We start from the raw sequence: 21,124 nt of genomic DNA, 5'->3' as shown, positions 1-21,124 counted from the left end.
CCCACAGTATTTGAGGGTATTTGCTAGGCGCATGGTAACTTGAGAATATATTTTTATAACTGGAAAATTTGGGGAAGGAAAGTATTTCCTACTGTTATTGATTTAATTCAAAGAGTTGTTTTTCATTACCTGGAGCAGTATCACCTAGGGGCTCGGCCTAATTTTGTTAGCAGCCAATTCCTCATATATCTTACAGATAATTTGCATAGAGGCTAGTATTAAGTTGCCTTCAGTTATAGGAGGCTTCCCTTAATCTGTTGAAATAAAATGTTATTATAGGTACATTTTTTGTTAACTTGATTAAATACTCACTGACTTTCTTTTTGTATTCTATTAACTAATGTTAATAATATTTTATTGTTGTCCTGTAACTTAAAATGTATTTTTATTAACTCAGAAGACAATGTCCTAATGATCTATTTTCTTTATAAGACAAAGCAAAGCAAAACAAAACAAAACAAAAACAAAACTTAATGTTCGTCTTTTCTTAGTCTTCATCCTGAGGCAATGGAGAGGCATTTTATAGCCAGAAATCTATATAATAGAAGTGAAGATAAGGTCTGGCTTTTAAACTTAGTTGACTCTACACCTCAAACTTTCATAACAAATGGATCCTCTAATAGAGCCATGGAGTTTTCTTCCCCCTCCATGGACAGTATTTCTCTCTGTGCTATGCAGAACCCTGTGGGTTGAGGGAATTCAGTCATTCTCTTTGGGTATCTGGACCTATAATAACATGTGAACTCATGAGCATTGGCATGGTTATCCTTAGACTCACCATGAGTGCTCACGAAATAAAGATATCTGAGGAGAAGATGAAGAAGGCATAGGGTGAGACAGGAGGCAAGAAGACAGAAACCTGGAGCCTTTCCACTCTGGACCCAGTCTTCTATGTCATATGAGATACCTGATATTATTTCTTATATTTTTACATTAAATACCCCATCCCATTTGCTTAGGCTAGCTTAAGTTGTCGTCTATAACTTGCAGCCAAAGTATTCTAATTAATGACCCTTTAGGCTCTATTCTTGTGATCTGAAGCTTCCAAACCCACTGAGACTTTTCTCTTATTTTCTCCATTCTCCAAACTCTCAATACTTTTGCTCCTGGACTAGCTTTACAACACGTTCACACAGTCTGCTTCACTTTTAAGTTGATAACACTTTACACTGGACACTAAGGCTAGCAGATGGGATGCAAATGACCTCATCTTTCTTTAGCTGAGGCCAAGCAGGGACAGGTTGCCAAACCGTGTCATACAGGGTGCCCTTCTTCACACATCTCACACGGAGTAACAGTAGCATGCCTCCACTTCCAGAAGACTTACAGCTCCTCCATTTTTTATAGCACGAATATAATGAATGCATAAGGCTAAGGCATATCCCCAGTTTCTAGAACTCTCTTTACTTGAAGGGGTAATTACGAGTTTTATGTTAGTATAGTATATGAACTTTCATATACCTTCCCATGTTTTTATAATTTTAATGTCACGGGCTAACAATTATTGAGATTTTTCTCAATTATTTAGGTATTGTGCTGTGCTCTTTATACAAATTTTCTCATTTTATCCTCCTCAGAACCCTATGAGATAAGCACTATTATTATCCATTTTTATAACTGAAATACATAGAAGTTAAGCAATTTGCCCAAGGACTAGTAATTTGAAAGAAAACAGATGACTCGATAGACATCTGCTATGAGCTGAATGTTTGTGTTTTCCAAAACTCATATGTTAAAATCTCCCAATGTGAGAGTATGAAGAGGTAGGGCCTTTGGAAGATAATTAGATCAGGAGGGTGGTGCCCTCATGAAGGAATCAGTGCCCTAATGAAGATACAGGAGAGAGCTTGCTTCCTCCCTCCTCTGCTCTCTATCATGTGAGGATACAATGAGAAGATGGCCATCTTCAAACCAGAAGAGGACCCTCACTAGGACCCCACCTGCTAGCACCCTAATCTAGGACTTCTCAGCCTCCAGAACTGTGAGCAATATATTTCTGCTCTTAAGTCACCCAGTCTATGATATTTTAGTTATAGCAGTTCAAACTGACTAAAAACAACATCTGACTCTGAAATTTCCCATTCACATGAGTCACCACATTATACTGTTTCTTATCATTTCATGCACACAATGAGATTGTAACCACGTGTTATACCATGAATTTTTTGGGAATGGGCTCTATCTCTTATTAATTGAATTTAATGCATGAATAATAAATACATTATTGAGGTAACAAACTTAGAGAGCCACTGAATGATAAAAATAAATGATTTTTATCCAGAAAACAATGATTTTTGGCCCCATTTACTCCTCTTATAAAAATGGCATTGAGCTTTCCAAGCCTCAGATTCTTTATTTGCATGATGGTGTTATGAATGTACCCACCTTGGGCCATTACACATAATTATCTGGGAATATTTATGGATTCAGTTTAGAAACTACACATTAACATATGAGAATAAAATACTCAGTTTCAGAACTTGAATATGTATTGACTATACAAGTTTATCTGAATCTGAAATATAAAAGATGACCTACATTTAAAAGGAATTATGTTCTCTTTGAAGATATAGCATAATAGGTGCCCATGGTCTGTCTCAGGTGAGAACTTGAAAATATGAGCCATAAGTATTAAAAGTATTAAAAGTAGCTATTTCTGTGTTATTTGTGGAGCAAGTGTGTTATTTGCAAGAGAAAAATCAAGGAAATGGTGGTGACTGCAAATTTGCTGCACCAGGCTGGGGACAGGGAATGTGCATCTCCATTATCCTGGGGCCATTCACCCCTTCCTTGCACTTGAGCATGTGGCTTTCCAGGTGGTCTCCTGCAGCAGCATTGTCCTCCACACACCATTTACTTACTAAGCTACGTTCGTTCTAAAGTATGCTAAGGGCCTTCATGTGAAGAAAAAGTGTGGCATCTTTCAGGAAGTGAGAACATTCTGGCCTGATTTTTTGAGGAGCACAGGACTTTACCTCAAACGAAATATCCTTGCGCTGGCCACCTAGGCACTATGACCCGTCAGGGATGGGTCTAAGGATTTCTAACTCTTTCCAATCACACAGAACAGATGTGCATGCTGTATCCCCAACTGAGTCTAACTCTGGATACACAATACCCTTCTTTCTTCTTCTTCTCCTTCTCCTTTATTCTTTTTGTTGTTGTTGTTTGTTGTTGTTTTGGAGATGGAGTTTTGCTCTTGTTGCCCAGGCTGGAGTGCAGTGGTGTGATCTTGGCTCACTGCAACCTTCGCCTCCTAGGTTCAAGCTATTCTCCTGCCTCAGCCTCCCAAGTAGCTGGGATTACAGGTGCATGCCACCACGCCTGGCTAATTTTATTTTTGCATGTTTAGTAGAGACAGAGATTTGCCATGTTGTCCAGGCTGGTCTTGAACTCCTGACCTCAGGTGATCCACCCACCTCAGCCTCCCAAAATGCTAGGACTATAGGCGTGAGCTACCATGCCCAGCCTACCCTTCTTTCTTCTACAAAGGGCACCTACTTACAGGCTGAGAGTGCTCCAGCCCATAAGTAATTCCAGAAGAACACACCTTCCTTTCCAGGCTTTCCCTCATTTGTCCCTTCTCAAATCTTACTGTCAATGTTTATAAGTCCAGAGGCCCAATAAAATCAGTAGGATAGGGTTTATTTTCAAATTTTAATAAAAATGATGATAAGTTCCCAGCCTGATTTTTCATACTATGTTAATACCAACCATTACACATCAACACAGGTGAGTGAGAACCAGTGTCACCCACAAACATCCTCAGAGTTGGTGCTTCATTGTCATAGTTCTCCATTAATGTCAGATGGCTCTGCTAACAGCCTAGCTCTCAGCCAGGCCTCCCGGCACACACCAGATGATCTCTCTCTTATGTTTCCAACTTTTCCTTCTTTGTCACCTCTTTTCTCAGATATTACAAAGAAGCTTAAAGTTCTCCTCTATGATACCCTTCCTCCCTCTTCTTCAACCTCCTTAAATACTGTCGGAATTTCCTACTTCTTTTAATGCCAAACTCCTCAACTTATTGCAGTATAACTTCTAACCAGATTATAGCACTGAAACCTCTCAAGGTTAACCATACAGTCCCCATCCTTGGTGATTCCAAGGATAAGACCTCAAGTTCTATCTTATTGAAACATTCTGTTATTGACTGAATATATGAGTCATTCTCCCCAAAATTCATCTATTGAAGCCCTAATAGAGAATGTTTTGGAGATGGAGACTTTGGGTAATTAGGTTTAGATGAAGTCATAAGGATGGGGCTCCTAGGATGGGATTAGTGCCCATGTAAAAAACAAACAAATAAACAAACAAAAAAACACAACAGAGCTGTCTCGCTGTCTCTATCATTGCTATCTATATCCTCTATCTCTATCTCCCAAAGAAGAAGACATGTGAGCACACAGCAAGATGGTGGCTGTCTGTGACTCAATGGGAAAGCCTTCACCAGAAACCAACCATGTTGGCATCCTGATCTTGATTTTCAGCCTCCGGAACTGTGAGAAAATACACATCTTTTATTTCAGCAGCTCAGTTGGTGGTATTTTGTTTTGACAACCTGAGCGCATTAATACAAGGTCTCCTTGGTTTCCATAATATTGCATCCTTTTATTTCCCACATTCTTTTTGATAACCTTTGTCTACTGCCTTCAGATTTTCCTTATGTTATCTCTTAAGTGTAAGAGTTCCCTAATGTTTGTTCTTCCCGGTATTTCTTCTTTTCTCATGTCATAACCACCCTCTTGGGCACTTTAAATATTTTGACAATTGATCTTCAAATCCAGAGGTCTGGCCTAGACTTTTCTCTTAAGCTCCAGACTTAAATTTCTAAGAATCTTATGGATACCTCCCTTTGGATGACTTTATAGCACTTTCAATTAATTAATCTGAAACCCAACTTGTCAATATCTCCTCTGTCCTGCTCCTGTATTCCTTATCTGTTTTAATAGTAGCAGTATTTCACTTGGGCTCAAATCATAAGAGTCCTATTCTATTTTCTTATTATTTCTTTCAGCTCGCATAACTGGTATTTCAAGTCTAGTGAATTAAGCTCAGAAAACTTTTTCATATGCATGTCTTGGATTCAACTTTACTGCTCTAGTTTAAGGCTTTTATTTTTACCTGTTATTGGATTACTGTGGCACTCTATTAACTGGTCTTTCTATAAGTCAGTTTCTTCCCCTAAAGCTTACACATGATGATGAAACTTCACAAAAACCTTTATTGCACCTTGTGATTTATAGAAAAAGTACTGAAACTTCCTCTTGGTACATTAACCATTATCTATATTCTATACTCTTCTTGCATTTGCAAAGTTGCCCAACACTACATCTCTCTACGTGCTTCATGCATAACAAACTCTACGTCGTGGCATGAAAGTGCATTAACATTTCTGAATCTTCACTTATGTTATTTTCTCTATATAAAATAGTCTAGCATAGCACAATTTCTCCAGTTGAAAAACATGCTTTATGGTCAAGTTCAAATGCTACTTTTACTCGAAGATCTTTCCAATCCTTCTACAGATACTACTCCATTAACTGGACTTAATCTCTTTCTTCCCTGGGCACTGAGAATGTTATATTGGTTTTCTACTATGGCACATAACACAGTACATTTAGTTATATTTTTTAGTGTCTCCCTTCCCATATTGCACGATTGGTGCAGTCAGGGCCTGCCTCTTATATATATATATTTTATCTTGACTACCTAGCACCATATCAAGTACCTAAGTGCTTTTAAGCTTACTGTTGAAACAATGATTGATTACATAAATGAATGAATGAGAAATTGATCCTCAATAAATATTACTATCCAGTAGTAAAATTCTATCACAAATGTTTCAATAAATCTTCTGATGTTTACTATAAATATCATGAAGAATTACAGTAGCTTTTAAAGCTATATATTGTGTGATTAAGAGAAAAATAATTACAAAATGACAAGATTATCCTGTTTGTGAGCCAGAATAGTAAATGGTTCTTTCAAATAAGTTCTAGTAGGGTATAGTGACTATAGTTAACAATAGTTCAAGTAGTTAGAAGAGAGAATTTTGAATATTCCCAACACTAAGAAATAATAAATGTTTGAAATGATAGATGTGCTAATTACCCTGATTTGATCATTACACATGGCATTCAGGTATTGAAATATTACAGTGTACCCTATAAATAGGTATAGTTATTATGTGTCAATTAAAAATAATAAAAATTTAGCAGAGCTATAGACATAAATGAGAACTGTATCAAAAATAAAAAAGAGGAGAACATGCCACTTCCATTTGGCCATGATATCTGTAAACTCACTAATACATTTCTTTTCATAATCAGAGGAAAGAAAACCAAAATGCTTACCCAGGACATAATGACTAATGCTGCAGGCTTATTTGCTTCTACTGGTGGACAAAATATATTTCTAGCAGAGAACAAAGTAGAAAATTTCCTCTGAGCATCATTCCATTTAGAATTTCACTTGGTTCTTGACTCAGTTAAAAAAAAACTCAAATACTCAAGAAATAATCAAGGTAGCATATAATAATATCCATTTACTTAGTAACCTATATTTTAAAATTACTTCCTTGTGTCAGTCTGATGCCTTTAGGGAGGAAGGGTTGTAATTGTTTTTAGTTTTGTACACAATTTTGCATGCAAAATATCATAGGAATGTATTGTCACATTTTAGCTCCATGTGCCATCAAATTGTTTGGCACTCAGTGATTTTATTTATCTAGGAATTAACTAGAGATGTTAGTTTGACATGTAATCACTGATGTAATTACTTTTTAAAGAAGCATGTCATTTATATGATATTTGAATTTTTCAGTTGAATAATGTTAACTCATTTTTCTTTAAAAGGAAGTGTTAAATTACTTGGATCTAATTAATTTACTTCCTCATAAATGTCCAGGGATTTTCATTTTCTTCTATTGCCAATAAATCAATTTTTTCAATATTTTAAAATCTACTGAGTCCTGCATATTTTTCCATTCATGTTCATTTTTTTAAAAAGCTAAAGAAATGAGAGGTGTCAAAGGTAACTTCAGCTGATCTCCCAGGATACAAGTATGCCTGAAGGGACTTCTGATTATAAATAACTCAAGCAACCCAAACACCCAGTATATTGATTAAACTCCTCCTATATTATATTCCAGAAAATGTAAAGCAAGTGCCCAAACCTTTGGTTGTGCCAGATATTCATCTGTGAATAAAATAAAAAATTGAAGTAAACTTTGCTAAAAACAGACAACGCAACATCATTCCAACCACGTATCTCAGAAACAGCCTGTCATGAGAATGCCGTTGGACTTGCAACTCCTCAAAACAATGTTCAAACAGATAGATCAGTTGGAAGCTCTTCATTACAGCATCTGTTCTGTGTTTATAGCTACACATGCAGACTGCTGAACACCCTCAGTGTACCATAAATGTAGGAATTACACATCTAGAATAGCAATAAACTCATTGGGTGATGTGTTATCTAGAGTTTTTAGCCCCTTTGCTTCAGTTGGCAAAACTCTAGCAGATTTTTGCTGCTGTAAAAATATTAGACTGTTTGTGCTTTTTTGTAACTTTGGAGACAAACTAAGAAAACATAAAATGGCAATAAAAAGGTAAAAACATAGCATTGAGATTCTTTTTTATATACTAAAATTACAGTATCACATAGTTACAACAGGAGCAACAGCAGAACAAATGAGAAAAATGAGTAAACAGATGATTGTTTTCCATAGAAGGTTAGCCTCAAATCCCTCTCTGGGTCAGCTCATTTGCTTGGTGCATATTGGAGTAGGTATAAATTGTACTCAGAAAGCTGCGGGTTATAACTTTTAATTAGAAATATATTTCTTATTAAATGAATGTAATAATGCTTGATAAATTGCAGCTAATAGTTCAACAATTTACTGATGAAACCAGCACTTCCTAGACAACCAATCCAGTTAATTTAGACCGTGCTGATTTTTCTCTCAAAAGCAAGATCCCATATGAAATTAATTTCTAAATTTCTGATAGTGAAGGGAATGCTCTCAGTTTATAAGGAAAGTGGTTCCAGGTGTGGGAAGGTAATCTCTTGCAGCAATGCCTGGACATGAGAGAAATACTCAGCATTGTTCATGTGACATCAGATAGCTCCAACTCATCTCTGCAGCAGGCACTGCATACTCTTCATTAGTCACTGTTCTCTTAAACAGGTGCCCATATCTGTCTGTACACAGAATCACTGGGAGAGCTTTCAAAAATGCATATTCCTGGGCACCAACACACGATAACTTAATTATATAGGTTTTCTCTTTACCTTAAATGGTTAGAAGAGCAACTTTCAAAAATGACCCATACCTAAAAATTACAAGGAAGCTTCTGAAGAACCATAATAAAGGCAAGGTAGTTAGAAACATGGAGTGGAATAATGGTGGATGTTGTAATGGATCCCTCAGAAAACTGTAGGTGATGCAATAAAGTGAATCTTTTAATCCTTGTGAACACTCCAGTTTAAGGAATGCCTTCTTTCTTTTCATTTTCTTTCCTCTTATTTCTTCCCTCTTAATGGAAATTGTTAGTGATGCCATTTTACATCTGGACTAATTGTCTAATTTTTTTTTCCCGTTTCGTGGCACTGTTGGTTTGCTTTCATGCTCCCTGATAACTCCCTGCCAGGAGTTTGCTCCTGAGGGGAGTTTGGCTAGAATTAAAAAAACATGGTAAGAGAAAAAAAAAGGCTAACCACTTTTATGATCAACATCCTATAACAAACTTAAAACTTGATATACCAAGGAGTAAGCGTACATTATTGGCTTCATCCTAGTTTTGAGAAAATTAGGGATGTCTTTACTTGAAATCCATAAAATGGATTTCAAAGATATGTTTTCCTAAAGACTCCCTTGTTAGATCCTCAAAGTATATAAATTCTGCAAAAGATGCCCACGTTGCTTCTTGGAAAGTAAAGATACAAAAACCAAGAAATTTAAAGGATGTAAAATTTTTGGCATGTGTTAAAGTGAGAAGTATCGTATCAGTTAAGATCTAAATAAAGAATAACTAAGGGGAATTACATTGAAAATTACACAAATTCTACTATCACATTTGGGATTAAGAAAATAATAATAATAAATAAATACAAGTTATAAAAATTTACAGCAGAGTACTTTTCTCACCTACAAAATAGGGGGAAATAATGTTCCTGCTGACAGGTTCAGATGGATGGAATGATTATTAACAATGTGTACCTTATCATGATTATTATTAAAACTTTTTATTTTTAAAGGATTGTTTGAAAGAGTAAAATTAATGCTGCTGGTGGAGAAAATGACTTAATCTTTGGATACTTCGGTTACCTTTAGAACTTCAAGCATCCGTGCTATTTTTGAAATAAAAAACATTACATGAAATTTGTTTTCATGGGTCACAGAAAGAGGTGACATATGCAAATTTAACATATGCTTCTTCTCAAAATAGAAAAAGGATAGGAAAGTGCTTATTATAAAAACAACTCAGAAGAATTATAGAAATATAATTCATCTGGACTTTGAATAGAATTCATCTGGAATTCATTTGGACTTTAATGTTCACACAAAGTCTCAAGATTGGGGCTTATCACCTGGTTCCATTTTTTATTATTTTTTATTTTTTGGTGCTTTATGACTAAGAAACTATTCTGATCATGACTTTGCAGTAGCAGAGATGACTCAATTCATGTATAACATCGTGGAACATGTTTATTACAATGTACATTCCAGTTCAATAAATAAGAGAGATATGATAAGTCAGTTGCTTGCAGGATCTTATTTTAGGACATACTTGGTGCTCAGTGGTGATCAAATTTTGAAATGGCAATTTCTCCAGGTGCTAAGGTTTCCTCCCCTTCACCCCGGTTTAGAAGTGGTGTGATTCCGGAATGATAAAAATAAACCAGAAGCTACCTTCACCATGGTCAGAACTAGACATTATAATTAGTGCTTGCCTCTCTGACCCAGCCCCCAGGGGCAAAATGATGCTCCATAGAAGGAGGTCCCATGCGAAAGGGTAAGTTACTGGCAGAACCGAAGCTTCCGCTTCTAGGCAAGAATAAGGATTGTTTCCTGCTCCTTTTCTTTCAAAGAAATGAAAACAGGGAGGAGCCTCAGTTCTGCATTCTTACTGCAACAGAATGTGAGATTTAAGAAAGGGAGAAAAGATTAAGAAAGGAAGAGAAAGACATTGGGGAAATGGAAGAGACAACTCAGAAAACTAGAGGAAGATATGAGAGACAGAGAAAGAGAGAGAGAGACAGAGAGAGAAAGAGAGACAGAGAAAGGAAGAGAAAAGAGAGACAAACAGGTCAGATAACTCACTTGGCATTCCCTGCCCCTGCCTTCTTTCTTCGGAAGATGTTGAGGAAAGTGTTGGAGCGGCAGGGCAGCTTGCCATCGCCAACATGCATGCGGACAACATCAGAGGTGGTGAAGGCACTGCGGACATTCCTCTCAGGCTTGGCAATAATGATGTACATCTTGGGAGTGAACATGCACCCCAGAGCCACTGTTACACTGAGACTCACTGCAAAGCAAGTTGTGATGATCTTGTAGTTGCTCCCAAAGTAAATGGGCACAAAAGCTAGCCAGATGATACAGGTGGTGTACATGGTGAAGGCGATATATTTGGCCTCGTTGAAGTTGGCGGGCACGTTGCGGGTCTTGAAGGCATAGTAGGTACAGCTCATGATGAGGAGTCCATTGTAGCCCAAAGGGGCCACCACACCCAGGTTGCTGGTATTGCAGATAAGATAGACTTCCTTGATACTTGGGTAGGACAGAATGGGCATAGGGGGTTCCATGATGATCAGGGTTACCACCAGGGTTAGTTGCACACTAATCAGAATTGAGGCAATGATCACTTGAGCCCAGGCACTCATGAACCTGGGCTTCCGGGTGCAGATCTTCTTCTTGCTGCCAGCCAGGATGCGTGCAATGCGATTGGTTTTAGTCACTAAAGCAGAGTAGCACATCGCAGAGGAGAGGCCAACCAAGAGGCGCTGGAGGTAGCAGGAGGTGGTAGTAGGTTTGGCAATGAGAGTGAATGGGCACACATAACCAAGGAAGATGCCAGCTAGGATGATGTAGCAGAGCTCCCGACTGGAGGATTTGACCACTGGTGTGTCCCGGTACAGTACAAAGATTAGGGTGACAAACAAGGTAACAAGGATTCCCAGGCATGAAAAGGCGATGGCTATAATGGATTCGATGTTGCTCCACTCAAGATAGCGCACAGGAATGGGCTCACAGCCTGTGATGAGAAAAATCATTTTAGCATGAATCCAAGGTTTCTGCTAGGAATAACAACTTGCCTATTAGTTACCAGAGACACAGTCATCTTTGCATTCTTCATGATTTACAGCATTTAATGCTTTTTTAAAAATGCGCACTATTACACAAATAAAGATACATCATTGTCTTACCTGGACAATTATGTCCCCAAATTTAATCTTATTACAAGCCTAATGTGACATACTTGAACCTACAAAAATGATCTTTTCTTCCAACATCAGCACTATAAATAGATGCCATTCTGTGAATGGGACTCGGTTCTACATGTTCAGAAAAAGAAAACACCCAAATAAAACTTTATTTCCAGTGAGGGTTAAATGGTGATAATGGGATAGAATAAATTATTAAGAAATAAACTAACAAAACTTTTCTTTTGATGCAGCCATTGTCTATAGGCAAGTCCAGCTCATAGACAAGTCGTTTTTGGCCAGCAGAGTGTTTTCAATGTAAATTTCATGGACTTCTTTAGAAGAATCTGCGTTCTCCTGTTTACTGCATAACTCTATATTATACCTTAAATCTCACTCTACTCATGAATCATGAATGATCTGTATCCGAAACCTGAGGGCCTTTGAGTTAGTAACCTCTAGTGGACATATCCAGGAAGAATGAAATCTCCCCTAACCCATCTCTTGAAAGGAAAGACTAGAATTTGTTCCTAAATTCCTGGCTTATCTTTTCCTTCTAGATGGAGAATAAAATGTATTTTGTATTTCAGAGTGAGAGAAAAATTTGTCAGGCTCTGGGACAACCCCTTCACAGAATTTTGTAATCACAAAATATTTGGTCTGGGCCAATATTTCCCAAATTGTGAGAATAAAGTCATTTCCATAAATTTAGGAAAAGACTCATTGTTCTGTAGCCATGGCAACAAGGAACCACCAGAACCAGTGCTAAACCTGTCAGTCAATCAACAACTTGCCTCAGTGAACATGTGTTTGGATGCCAAGCAAGCACTGTCAGCCCTTACTTCTGATAATCACTCAGGCAGGATCAGAATCACTTCAATAAATGAGTGCCAACTAATCAACAGTCTCATATGAGTAATCGTATTGCTACAGGTGATGTCAACCAGCTCTCAGAAGCTGCAAGGTTTTCAATCCCTAAACTTCACACTTTCTAAAAACTCCATATAAAATGAATAGTCTTCTGCTCAGAGAAAATGTATCTGCCTAGCACAACTATCCCTTACTATAGTAAGCAATTGTTTAGCTTTTGTGCTTTTTTTTTTTTTTTTTTTAAGACGGGGTCTCACTCTGTCGCCCAGGCTGGAGTGCAGTGGCGCAATCTCAGCTCACTGCAAGCTCCGCCTCCTGGATTCACGCCATTCTCCTGCCTCAGTCTCCCGAGTAGCTGGGGCTACAGGCACCCGCCACCATGCCCGGCTAATTTTTTGTATTTTTACTAGAGATGGGGTTTCACTGTGTTAGCCAGGATGTTTTCGATCTCCTGATCAGCCTGCCTCGGCCTCCCAAAGTGCTGGGACTACAGGCATGAGCCACCACACCCAGCCAGCTTTTGTGCTTTTTAAAAAATTTTTATGTATTTAGTCTCACCATGTTTCATATTTCTAGAGGCTTCACCAAGATAATTTTGAAGACTCCTTATTTGATAACATTCCAGGAGATGCTCTGATCAACAGGGTCACTCACTGGACCCCCTCGTGCCCACATTCTGTCCTTCCCATGTACTAGCATGAGAGTCATTCTCAACAATTTTCTCACTCTGGCTAATTTTACTGAGCTCTTGTTGCTGAATTTATGTAGTTGTCCTAGGATTTGTAATCATGTAGGTCTTTATATAGAAGGCAATTAAACTTAGGTCTTTGTGTAAGGTAATTTCACCTGTATCTTTATATATTAAGTCATATAACCTTTGGTTTTGAAATGCACCATTTGGTAATTAGACATAAGCTTTTTATTATGTCAACAAATAGTTCACTTTAGAGATACACAATTTGATAAATATTTTTTTCCATATCTGTTTATTCCCTTGCTGTTTCTTTGCTTTTGCTGTTATTTACATACATATACAAAGTCTTATTTTATGGGTCTTTTTTGTTTGTGTGTTTGTTTTGTTTTGAACCATATTTTTCTGTTTTGTTTGTGTGTTTGTTTTGTTTTGAATCACCTTTTTCTGTTGACAATATAAGGGATAGTTCATAAACATTAGAGGAACATGTAAGCCTAAGAAGTGTCCAATCCAAGCTGGCCCTGAGTGCTAATGTTTGGAGATCCTTTAAATTGATAACCAATTTGCCAAAAGTGGTAGGTCACTCAGCCTTAGGTTTCTTAGAAAACCTTTACAAGAATACTTCCCGTGTTGTCAACTTATGAAAGATCACTTTATTTTAGTGATTGTGTGTTGCCTTCCTATACTCTGTTTGCTTTGGGAATCTAAGACACCATTAGCAAGCGCACACTTTTGACAGAACTTAGTGGCCTCTCTTCCTTGTGTATCAGAGATTTGTCTCTGTCTAAATACAAACCTTTTTCTGGAAGAACTTATTCTTCCTATATAAAGTCACATACTAATCCTAATTTTTTTTTTGTTTTCCCAATACAGGCAAGACAGATGATATATAGATGATATAGATAGATAGATAGATAGATAGATAGATAGATAGATAGATAGATAGATGATGGATAGGTAGGAAAATAGATATTTAAAATAACATTGGCCATATGGAAACTAATTTATGATGAAATCAATAAATTAAAATATTTAAAAGGAGATCTAGACAAATTAGGAGATAAAATACCACAGTCAATTGTCAGTTTCTTTAGCTGTCATCCTGCAAACAAATTTTCCAATTCAAAGATGATTTTTGTCAAGGCTTTGGTAACCTTCTGAATGCTACCTTCTTTTCATTTCATTCTTTTTCTATGCAACTTTACCTGACTCTCTAAATGAACTACTCTGTCATCAGAGTTTTTACTAGAAAATAGTATAACATTTTAAACTTTCTAGAACATAAGTCAGATCTATAGAAGTTGAATTAAAGAAACCGGTATAAAGCCAAATTAAGACCTATAGTTAATAATTTTCCTAAACTTCATGAATACAGAACATAATGTTTGCTATAGAATTTGGAAATTTTATTAGATACTTATTGTCCATACTACAAGTACGTACCAATTAATTCAATTAATTATTAGCCTTTGATGGAGAAAAATGTTTAAATGCAAGAGCAGAAAAGAGAAGATTAAAGTAACCCAGTGGTGTAACATTTAAAAAAGAAAAATAGAAAAGGCATTGCATAAAGCACTTTCAGAAGCTTTTCTTTCCATAAATATTCAAAGTTGTAAACTAAATAAAGATGAAGAAAAAACTTTAGGAAACTTTCAAATAGTTCTGAAATAGACTCAACAACTAACATAAAAAGGACCATATTCTCTCCCTCTGTAGGTAGGCTTAGACCTCCTGAATTAGTTGAATCAAATGAGGAAAAAACAGTTATAATGTAAAATTACCAATTTAGAAAATGTCTAATATGTGGCTTGACATTTCCAGATAGAGTTAAAAAGTAAATAACCCAAATCAACATAATTATGGATCTTTCAGTAAACCAACTAAAAGGTCTCTGTTCTCTATGGTTTGGGAGCCTATGGAAGAAAATCTGTAGATATCTCAAGCAGAAGTTTCATTTGAAGAATATTTGTGAAAACTCAGTACATCTCATGAAAAATGAGGCAATTTATTCTGGAAGGACAAGTTGGCCAATTAAACAGCAATGGAAAGACATTTTCAGGATAGCAGAAGATGTGTCCAGCTCATGCTTCATTTGCAATTAAATTAATTTGGAAAAAAATGTATGGGACATTGATAAAATTGCAAAAGAAACCTTTGAGCATCTCCAGATGGATTGTATACGGTTGTCCCTCTCTATGATTTATTACTAGGTACTAGTTCAAATAGTGTGCTTATTTTATGACTCTGTTTAAGCATTCCCCTGTTGAAAAGCCACAATCCTCACAATGGCTAAAATACAATTAGATTTTTATTTCTTAGCTGAAACATTCTAATTTATAAATCCAGTGATATGAGGACATTTTCACCGGAATATTTATTCATGACCTCATCATTCCCAACCCTCTAGAAAAATGAAAGGGAACCTTGATACACTGATGATTACACCCATTAGTAATTTTAAACTGAAGCTCTGCAAAAGCCTCCAGAAGCAGAAAGGGCATGGAAGTTAACTGCTGACCCAAAGACCTTGGAGCATGCTAATAACCATATAATGATCTTCTGTGCAAGATCACCATTATAAAATTCTTGTATATATCATACTCTCCTTTGTATATTCTTGCTTATTCATACTTCTTTCCTTACTGATTTAAAGCTAAAAAAATCTGAGTCCATCTTTATTATTTCTCTTACTACTAAGAGGAATTTATCTGAGCCTAGATATACTAGAGACAATCATCACACTAACTCAATAATTTAGTTATATTAAGCTACTGTTGTGGACATCATTCGAGAAATAATATAAAGGTCTTTGCCCATGCCTATGTCCTGAATGGTATTGCCTAGGTTTTCTTCTAGAGTTTTTACGGATTTAGGTCTTACATTTAAATCTTTAATCCATCTTGAGTTAATTTTTGTATAAGGTGTAAGGAAGAGGTTCAGTTTCAGTTTTCTGCATATGGCTAGCCAGTTTTCCCAGCACCATTTATTAAATAGAGAATCCTTTCCCCATTGCTTGTTTTTGTCAGGTTTGTCAAAGATCAGATGGCTGTAGATGTGTGTGTTACTTCTGAGGCCTCTGTTGTGTTCCATTGGTCTATATATCTGCTTTGGTACCAGTACCAAGTTGTTTTGGTTACTGCAGCCTTGTAGTATAGTTTGAAGTCAGGTATCATGATGCCTCCAGCTTTGTTCCTTTTGCTTGGGATTGTCTTGGCTATACAGGCTCTTTTTTGGTTCCATATGAAATTTAAAGTAGTTTTTTCTAATTCTGTGAAGAAAGTCAATGGTAGCTTGATGGGAATAGCATTGAATCTATAAATTACTTTGGGCAGTATGGCCATTTTCACGATATTGATGCTTCCTATCCATGAGCATGGAATGTTTTTCCATTTGTTTGTGTCCTCTTACTTCCTTGAGTAGTGGTTTCATGTCTAAAACACCAAAAGCAATTGCAACAAAAGCCAAAATTGACAAGTGGGATCTAATTAAACTGAAGAGCTTCTGCACAACAAAAGAAACTATCATCAGAGTGAACAGGCAACCTATAGGATGGGAGAACATTTTTGCAATCTATCCATCTGACAAAGGGCTAATATCCTGAATCTACAAGGAACTTGAACAAATTTACAAGAAAAAATAAAACAACTGCATCAAAAATTGGTCAAAGGATATGAACAGACACTTCTCAAAAGAAGACACTTATGTGGCCAACAAACATGAAAAAAAGCTCATCATCACTGGTCATTACAGAAATGCAAATCAAAAGCACAACGAGACACCATCTCATGCCAGTTAGAATGGTGATCATTAAAAAGTCAGGAAACAACAGATGCTGGAGAGGATATGGAGAAATAGGAACGCTTTTGCACTGTTGGTAGGAGTGTAAATTAGTTCAACCATTGTGGAAGACAGTGTGGTGATTCCTCAAGGATCTAGAACCAGAAATACCATTTGACCCAGCAATCCCATTACTGGGTATATCCTCAAAGAATTACTAATCATTCTACTATAAAGACACATGCACAGGTATGTATCACAGCTCTATTCACAACAGCAAAAACTTGGAACCAACCCAGATGCCCACAATGATAGACTAGATAAAGAAAATGTGGCACATATACACCATGGAATACTATGCAGTCATACAAAAAGAATGAGTTAATGTCCTCTGCAGGGACATGGATTAAGCTGGAAACCATCATTCTCAGCAAACTAACACAGGAACAGAAAACCAAACATTGCATGTTCTCACTCATAAGTGAGAGCTGAACAATGAGAACATATGGGCATAGCGAGGGGAACATCATACGCCAGAGACTGTCAGGGAGTGTGGGGCAAAGGGAGGGATAACTTTAGGAGAAATACCTAATGTAGATGACGGGTTGATGGGTGCAGCAAACCACCATGGCACATGTATACCTATGTAACAAATCTGCACATTCTGCACATGTATCCCAGAACTTGAAGTATAATTTTAAAAAAGAAATAATATAAAAGTATGTTATGCTAACTTTTTCAATAACAATACTCTGCATATGCAAAGATTGCACGAGTTTAGATATTTGAAAAGATTCAGAAGACTTGTAGAAGGCACTCATGTAACAATTTTATTTAAAGTCAAAAGGTCTAATACGGTGCGAGAAAGACAGTGCATGTCAACACCAAGGGACCAAGAGATAACCAGGTGCAAGCTCTCTAGGTTCTTATTCACACATGGATAGACTTTATCTGTGGATTGGACTACCAGGATCTCTACCATGAATATTCGCTTTGGGTTAGCTAGGGCAGAAGTTTCAGTGGAATCTTTTTATCACCCCCAAGTCATGTAGCCAAATCAAGCTAATTGGTGATTTCAGGCAAAATCCATCAGTGAGCAAACTGGATTTGGTTGCCACCAAGCACATTTTAAACTTTAAACTGCATATCGTAAATCCAAGTTCCCCTAATGAGGACAATAGTCAAGGACAGATACTAAGGCCTCTCCAAGGATAATCATAAAGTTGTCCAAATCTAGCTATAAAATAACTCTGTCCTATACAGTGCATCAAATACAGATGAAGAACAATGTTGTTATGCTAGAGGGGATATAAGTACTCTCGTGTTGTAACAGTAGCAGTTTGTCATGACACCCAGAAACATACTTGCAATTCTACTATGATTGCTTTATCTCTTGGGAAGATGCTAGATTCTTTTTCATATATGGAAACCAGGCTTTTCAATGCCAATCTGGAACCATCCAAAACAGATCTATATTTTGAGTAAGTTTCTTAAAAGTTTTAGATTCTTTTTCCTTTTTTTCTTTTCTTTATTTTCTTTGTTTTTTATTTAGGATAAATTTAAATTTATCCTAAATTTGAGAAACATTAGCTTTGCCATCTTGAGGGAATTAGCTGTAATGTCAATTTTGTCCAATTATGTAATGTCATGTTATGTGGCTTTCTTTGAGGTCCTGTTTTGAAGTTTTTAAAAAAGAGTTATCCAACCTCCAGGTGTGTTTGTTTATCCCGAGACTAGAAAGAGGGGAGACTACCTTCAACCAGTGGTGAGTAGCATCCACCTGACCTCAGAACTCAAAAGGGGGAATTTGTGAGAGTTGTGCTTTCCATATCTGAACCTTGGGAACTTGAGGTCCTGGCAAATGTTTATGGTTAGGGTTATGACAGAGAACTGAGAGCTATCAGACAAGTCAGTTTCCTTCAAGCCAACTACAAATTACTGAGCAAAATCAAAGCAAGGTGGCAATAACTCTGATCTGAGGACTGGTAGCTACTTCTAATTTTTGAATCAAATGTTAGGGTACTTATAAGATCCTTATAAGATCCAGTACATCTTATACGATCCAGATGTATTGGAGGAGGATGAAATTTACTATCAGACTTTTTTCCAATTAGGTCAAGTCAAATTTAACATAAATTAAGAAATAAAATTCTATGCAAAGTGTCTTGAGGTAATTCATAACATTTGCAATACTACATCATGATCATATAAACCTTCATCAAAATGTTTCCCTGATTGTTTTAAAATTAATGTAAATAGTAATTCTATTACAATTCAATGAAATTCTACCAGGTGAAATTCTGTTTGTAATTCAGTGCTCAGATCAAATGTCCCTTCTTCTGCAAAGGCTTTTTTCTTCCCAGGGAAAAACAGCCGCTCCATATTTATCTGACATTTTACACATAACTCTATTGTAGGACTTATAGTTGGCTGTTTACATGGCTAGTTTCATATGAAGCTCCTTCTTTAGGATATAGACATTGCTTAATTCACCTGTATATTCCCAGTTTTTAAAAAGTACCTGGCACAAAACAGGTGGTAGTGTTTATTACAGAATGAAATAAATTAGTAGATACTAGTGTAAGAGGTTACAACAACTGTTGGAATGGAAAAAAGTTGTTAAAATTAGTTAATGTTTATAAAGCATTTTCCGTTTTTCTTTAATGAGAAAATGTAGCGTAGTCTGTCTTTTTGAGGAATATTCTTATTTTACTTTTACAAATAAATTAGTAGCATTGGATTACATATAATTGGTCCACAAATTGTTAAACTACTGTCAAGCTGTATATCATGGTAGAAAAGATCCCTGTTTTTGTATCACAAGGAATAAAGTGTGAAATTTAAGTGCTGAATTAAAATGTGCAATTTCACAAGAAGAAAATATGAGAAACTTTTTAACAGCTTCGAAAAGCACTTTCTCTAAGAAATATACTAATTTCTTCATAGCCAAAAAAAAACACATTTTAATGGAAATAAAAACCACAGTAAACCTGTTTTTATTCATTAATATTATAATGTATGGAGTATATATTAAAAGTAGCTAACTTTTAAAGTGATTTTAAGTATATTTTAACCAACTATTAAAAATAAAAAGTATATTTTACTTCAGTAGAATACACTATTTTTCGAAGAAGAATGATTTCTCATTTTAACTAATATTTAGTGAAAAAAAATTGCCCATAAATCAAACACCTACTTAAAGGCAATGCGTTTACTTTTCTGAGTAATTCTACTGATTTTTAGTATTCTGTTCTCATAGGTTTTCTCATTTCATAACTACCGCTACCATGGTAACACCCACAACACATTGCCACGGACTATGCCCTTGCTCTGTGCTTGACATGGCATCAAGCAAGTGGTAAATGGGATTTCCTGTAAGAGACCAAAAGAAAGGCAGAATCAATATGGATCATTAAGACATTAGTATAAATTAGAATGAGGAATCTATATTGTGAAAGGCACTAAAGATAAGATTTGCAAAATCATCTGAATATATGACCCAGTCGCAGCTGCATGCCTGTTGTTATTAGCTAAGGGCGTGGTCTGAGGAGTTGCTGGCTCAACTCATTTGAATGTTAAAGTGACTTCTATGCAAATGATAGATCATGGCATATTAAATCGTTAGAAATGTAATTGTATTAATATTAATCTATTTTTAACCAAGGAGAATTTTAAAAATATTTTACCAAGTTAAAGATCCCTAATCAATGGAAATGAGCATTTGGCAGTGGACAGAAAATATGCAATAATCCCACAATAGAGCATCTCCAGGGAATAAAAGGTATGACCTTGAGTTCCAGTATTACATCATATCAGGTTTTTTAAAAAAGTTTTTTTATCTTAGTGTTTTAAAATGGGATAGAAAATTTTTTAATGTGTGAGATAAGCCCTAATGAAAATGAAATAGAGCAGTAGGAGAAGTTGGAGAAAGCCCAAAAAATGTAGACAAGAGAAAACTGTTTGTACCTCAAAGCCAAGACTTCTGACTTCTAAGATTAACCTCATAAAGAGGTCACTTTTGTCTTTGAGCTTTTTCCTAGTCAGCTGTGATCTCAGTCAAACAGATGAGTGGAATGACTGTCAGTAAACCCCAGCTCTCAAACACAATGGCCATCTAAGCGGACCTACTTATACAAGAAAAAGAGGCCTGGCAGGAGGCACACACCATGAAGTAGGATACAAATTTGAAGAGAAATAATGTAAGTGGAGGGAAGGCATGAGTCCAAAATGAGGTTGGAAAAGCTTTTCCAAGCCAGGCCATTGCATGCAACCATGGCAGAGTGAGAGCATTCATTAGATCCGGTGACAAACAATCCTGAATTCTCACTGTGGTTTTTCTATTAACCAACTGCATTG

At 36.4% G+C, this 21,124-nt stretch overlaps 1 protein-coding gene across 7 annotated transcripts in view; it reads right to left on the bottom strand.

Annotated features, from left to right (window-relative positions):
• The window catches only part of GRM1 (glutamate metabotropic receptor 1), a 411,958-nt gene that overhangs the window by 27,538 nt on the left and 363,296 nt on the right, over nt 1-21,124 (bottom strand). For all 7 annotated transcript variants that reach the window (XM_034963042.4, XM_034963043.3, XM_055114194.2 and 4 more), the window contains one exon: nt 10,328-11,258. In XM_034963042.4, coding sequence (XP_034818933.1) covers nt 10,328-11,258 — 931 coding nt within the window. The remainder of the gene's footprint in view (nt 1-10,327; nt 11,259-21,124) is intronic.

Source organism: Pan paniscus, chromosome 5 (assembly GCF_029289425.2).
Source record: "Pan paniscus chromosome 5, NHGRI_mPanPan1-v2.0_pri, whole genome shotgun sequence".
Lineage (NCBI taxonomy): Eukaryota > Metazoa > Chordata > Mammalia > Primates > Hominidae > Pan > Pan paniscus.
The sequence above is the reverse complement of the archived record's forward strand: the minus strand, read 5'-3'. Positions and strand labels throughout refer to the sequence as shown.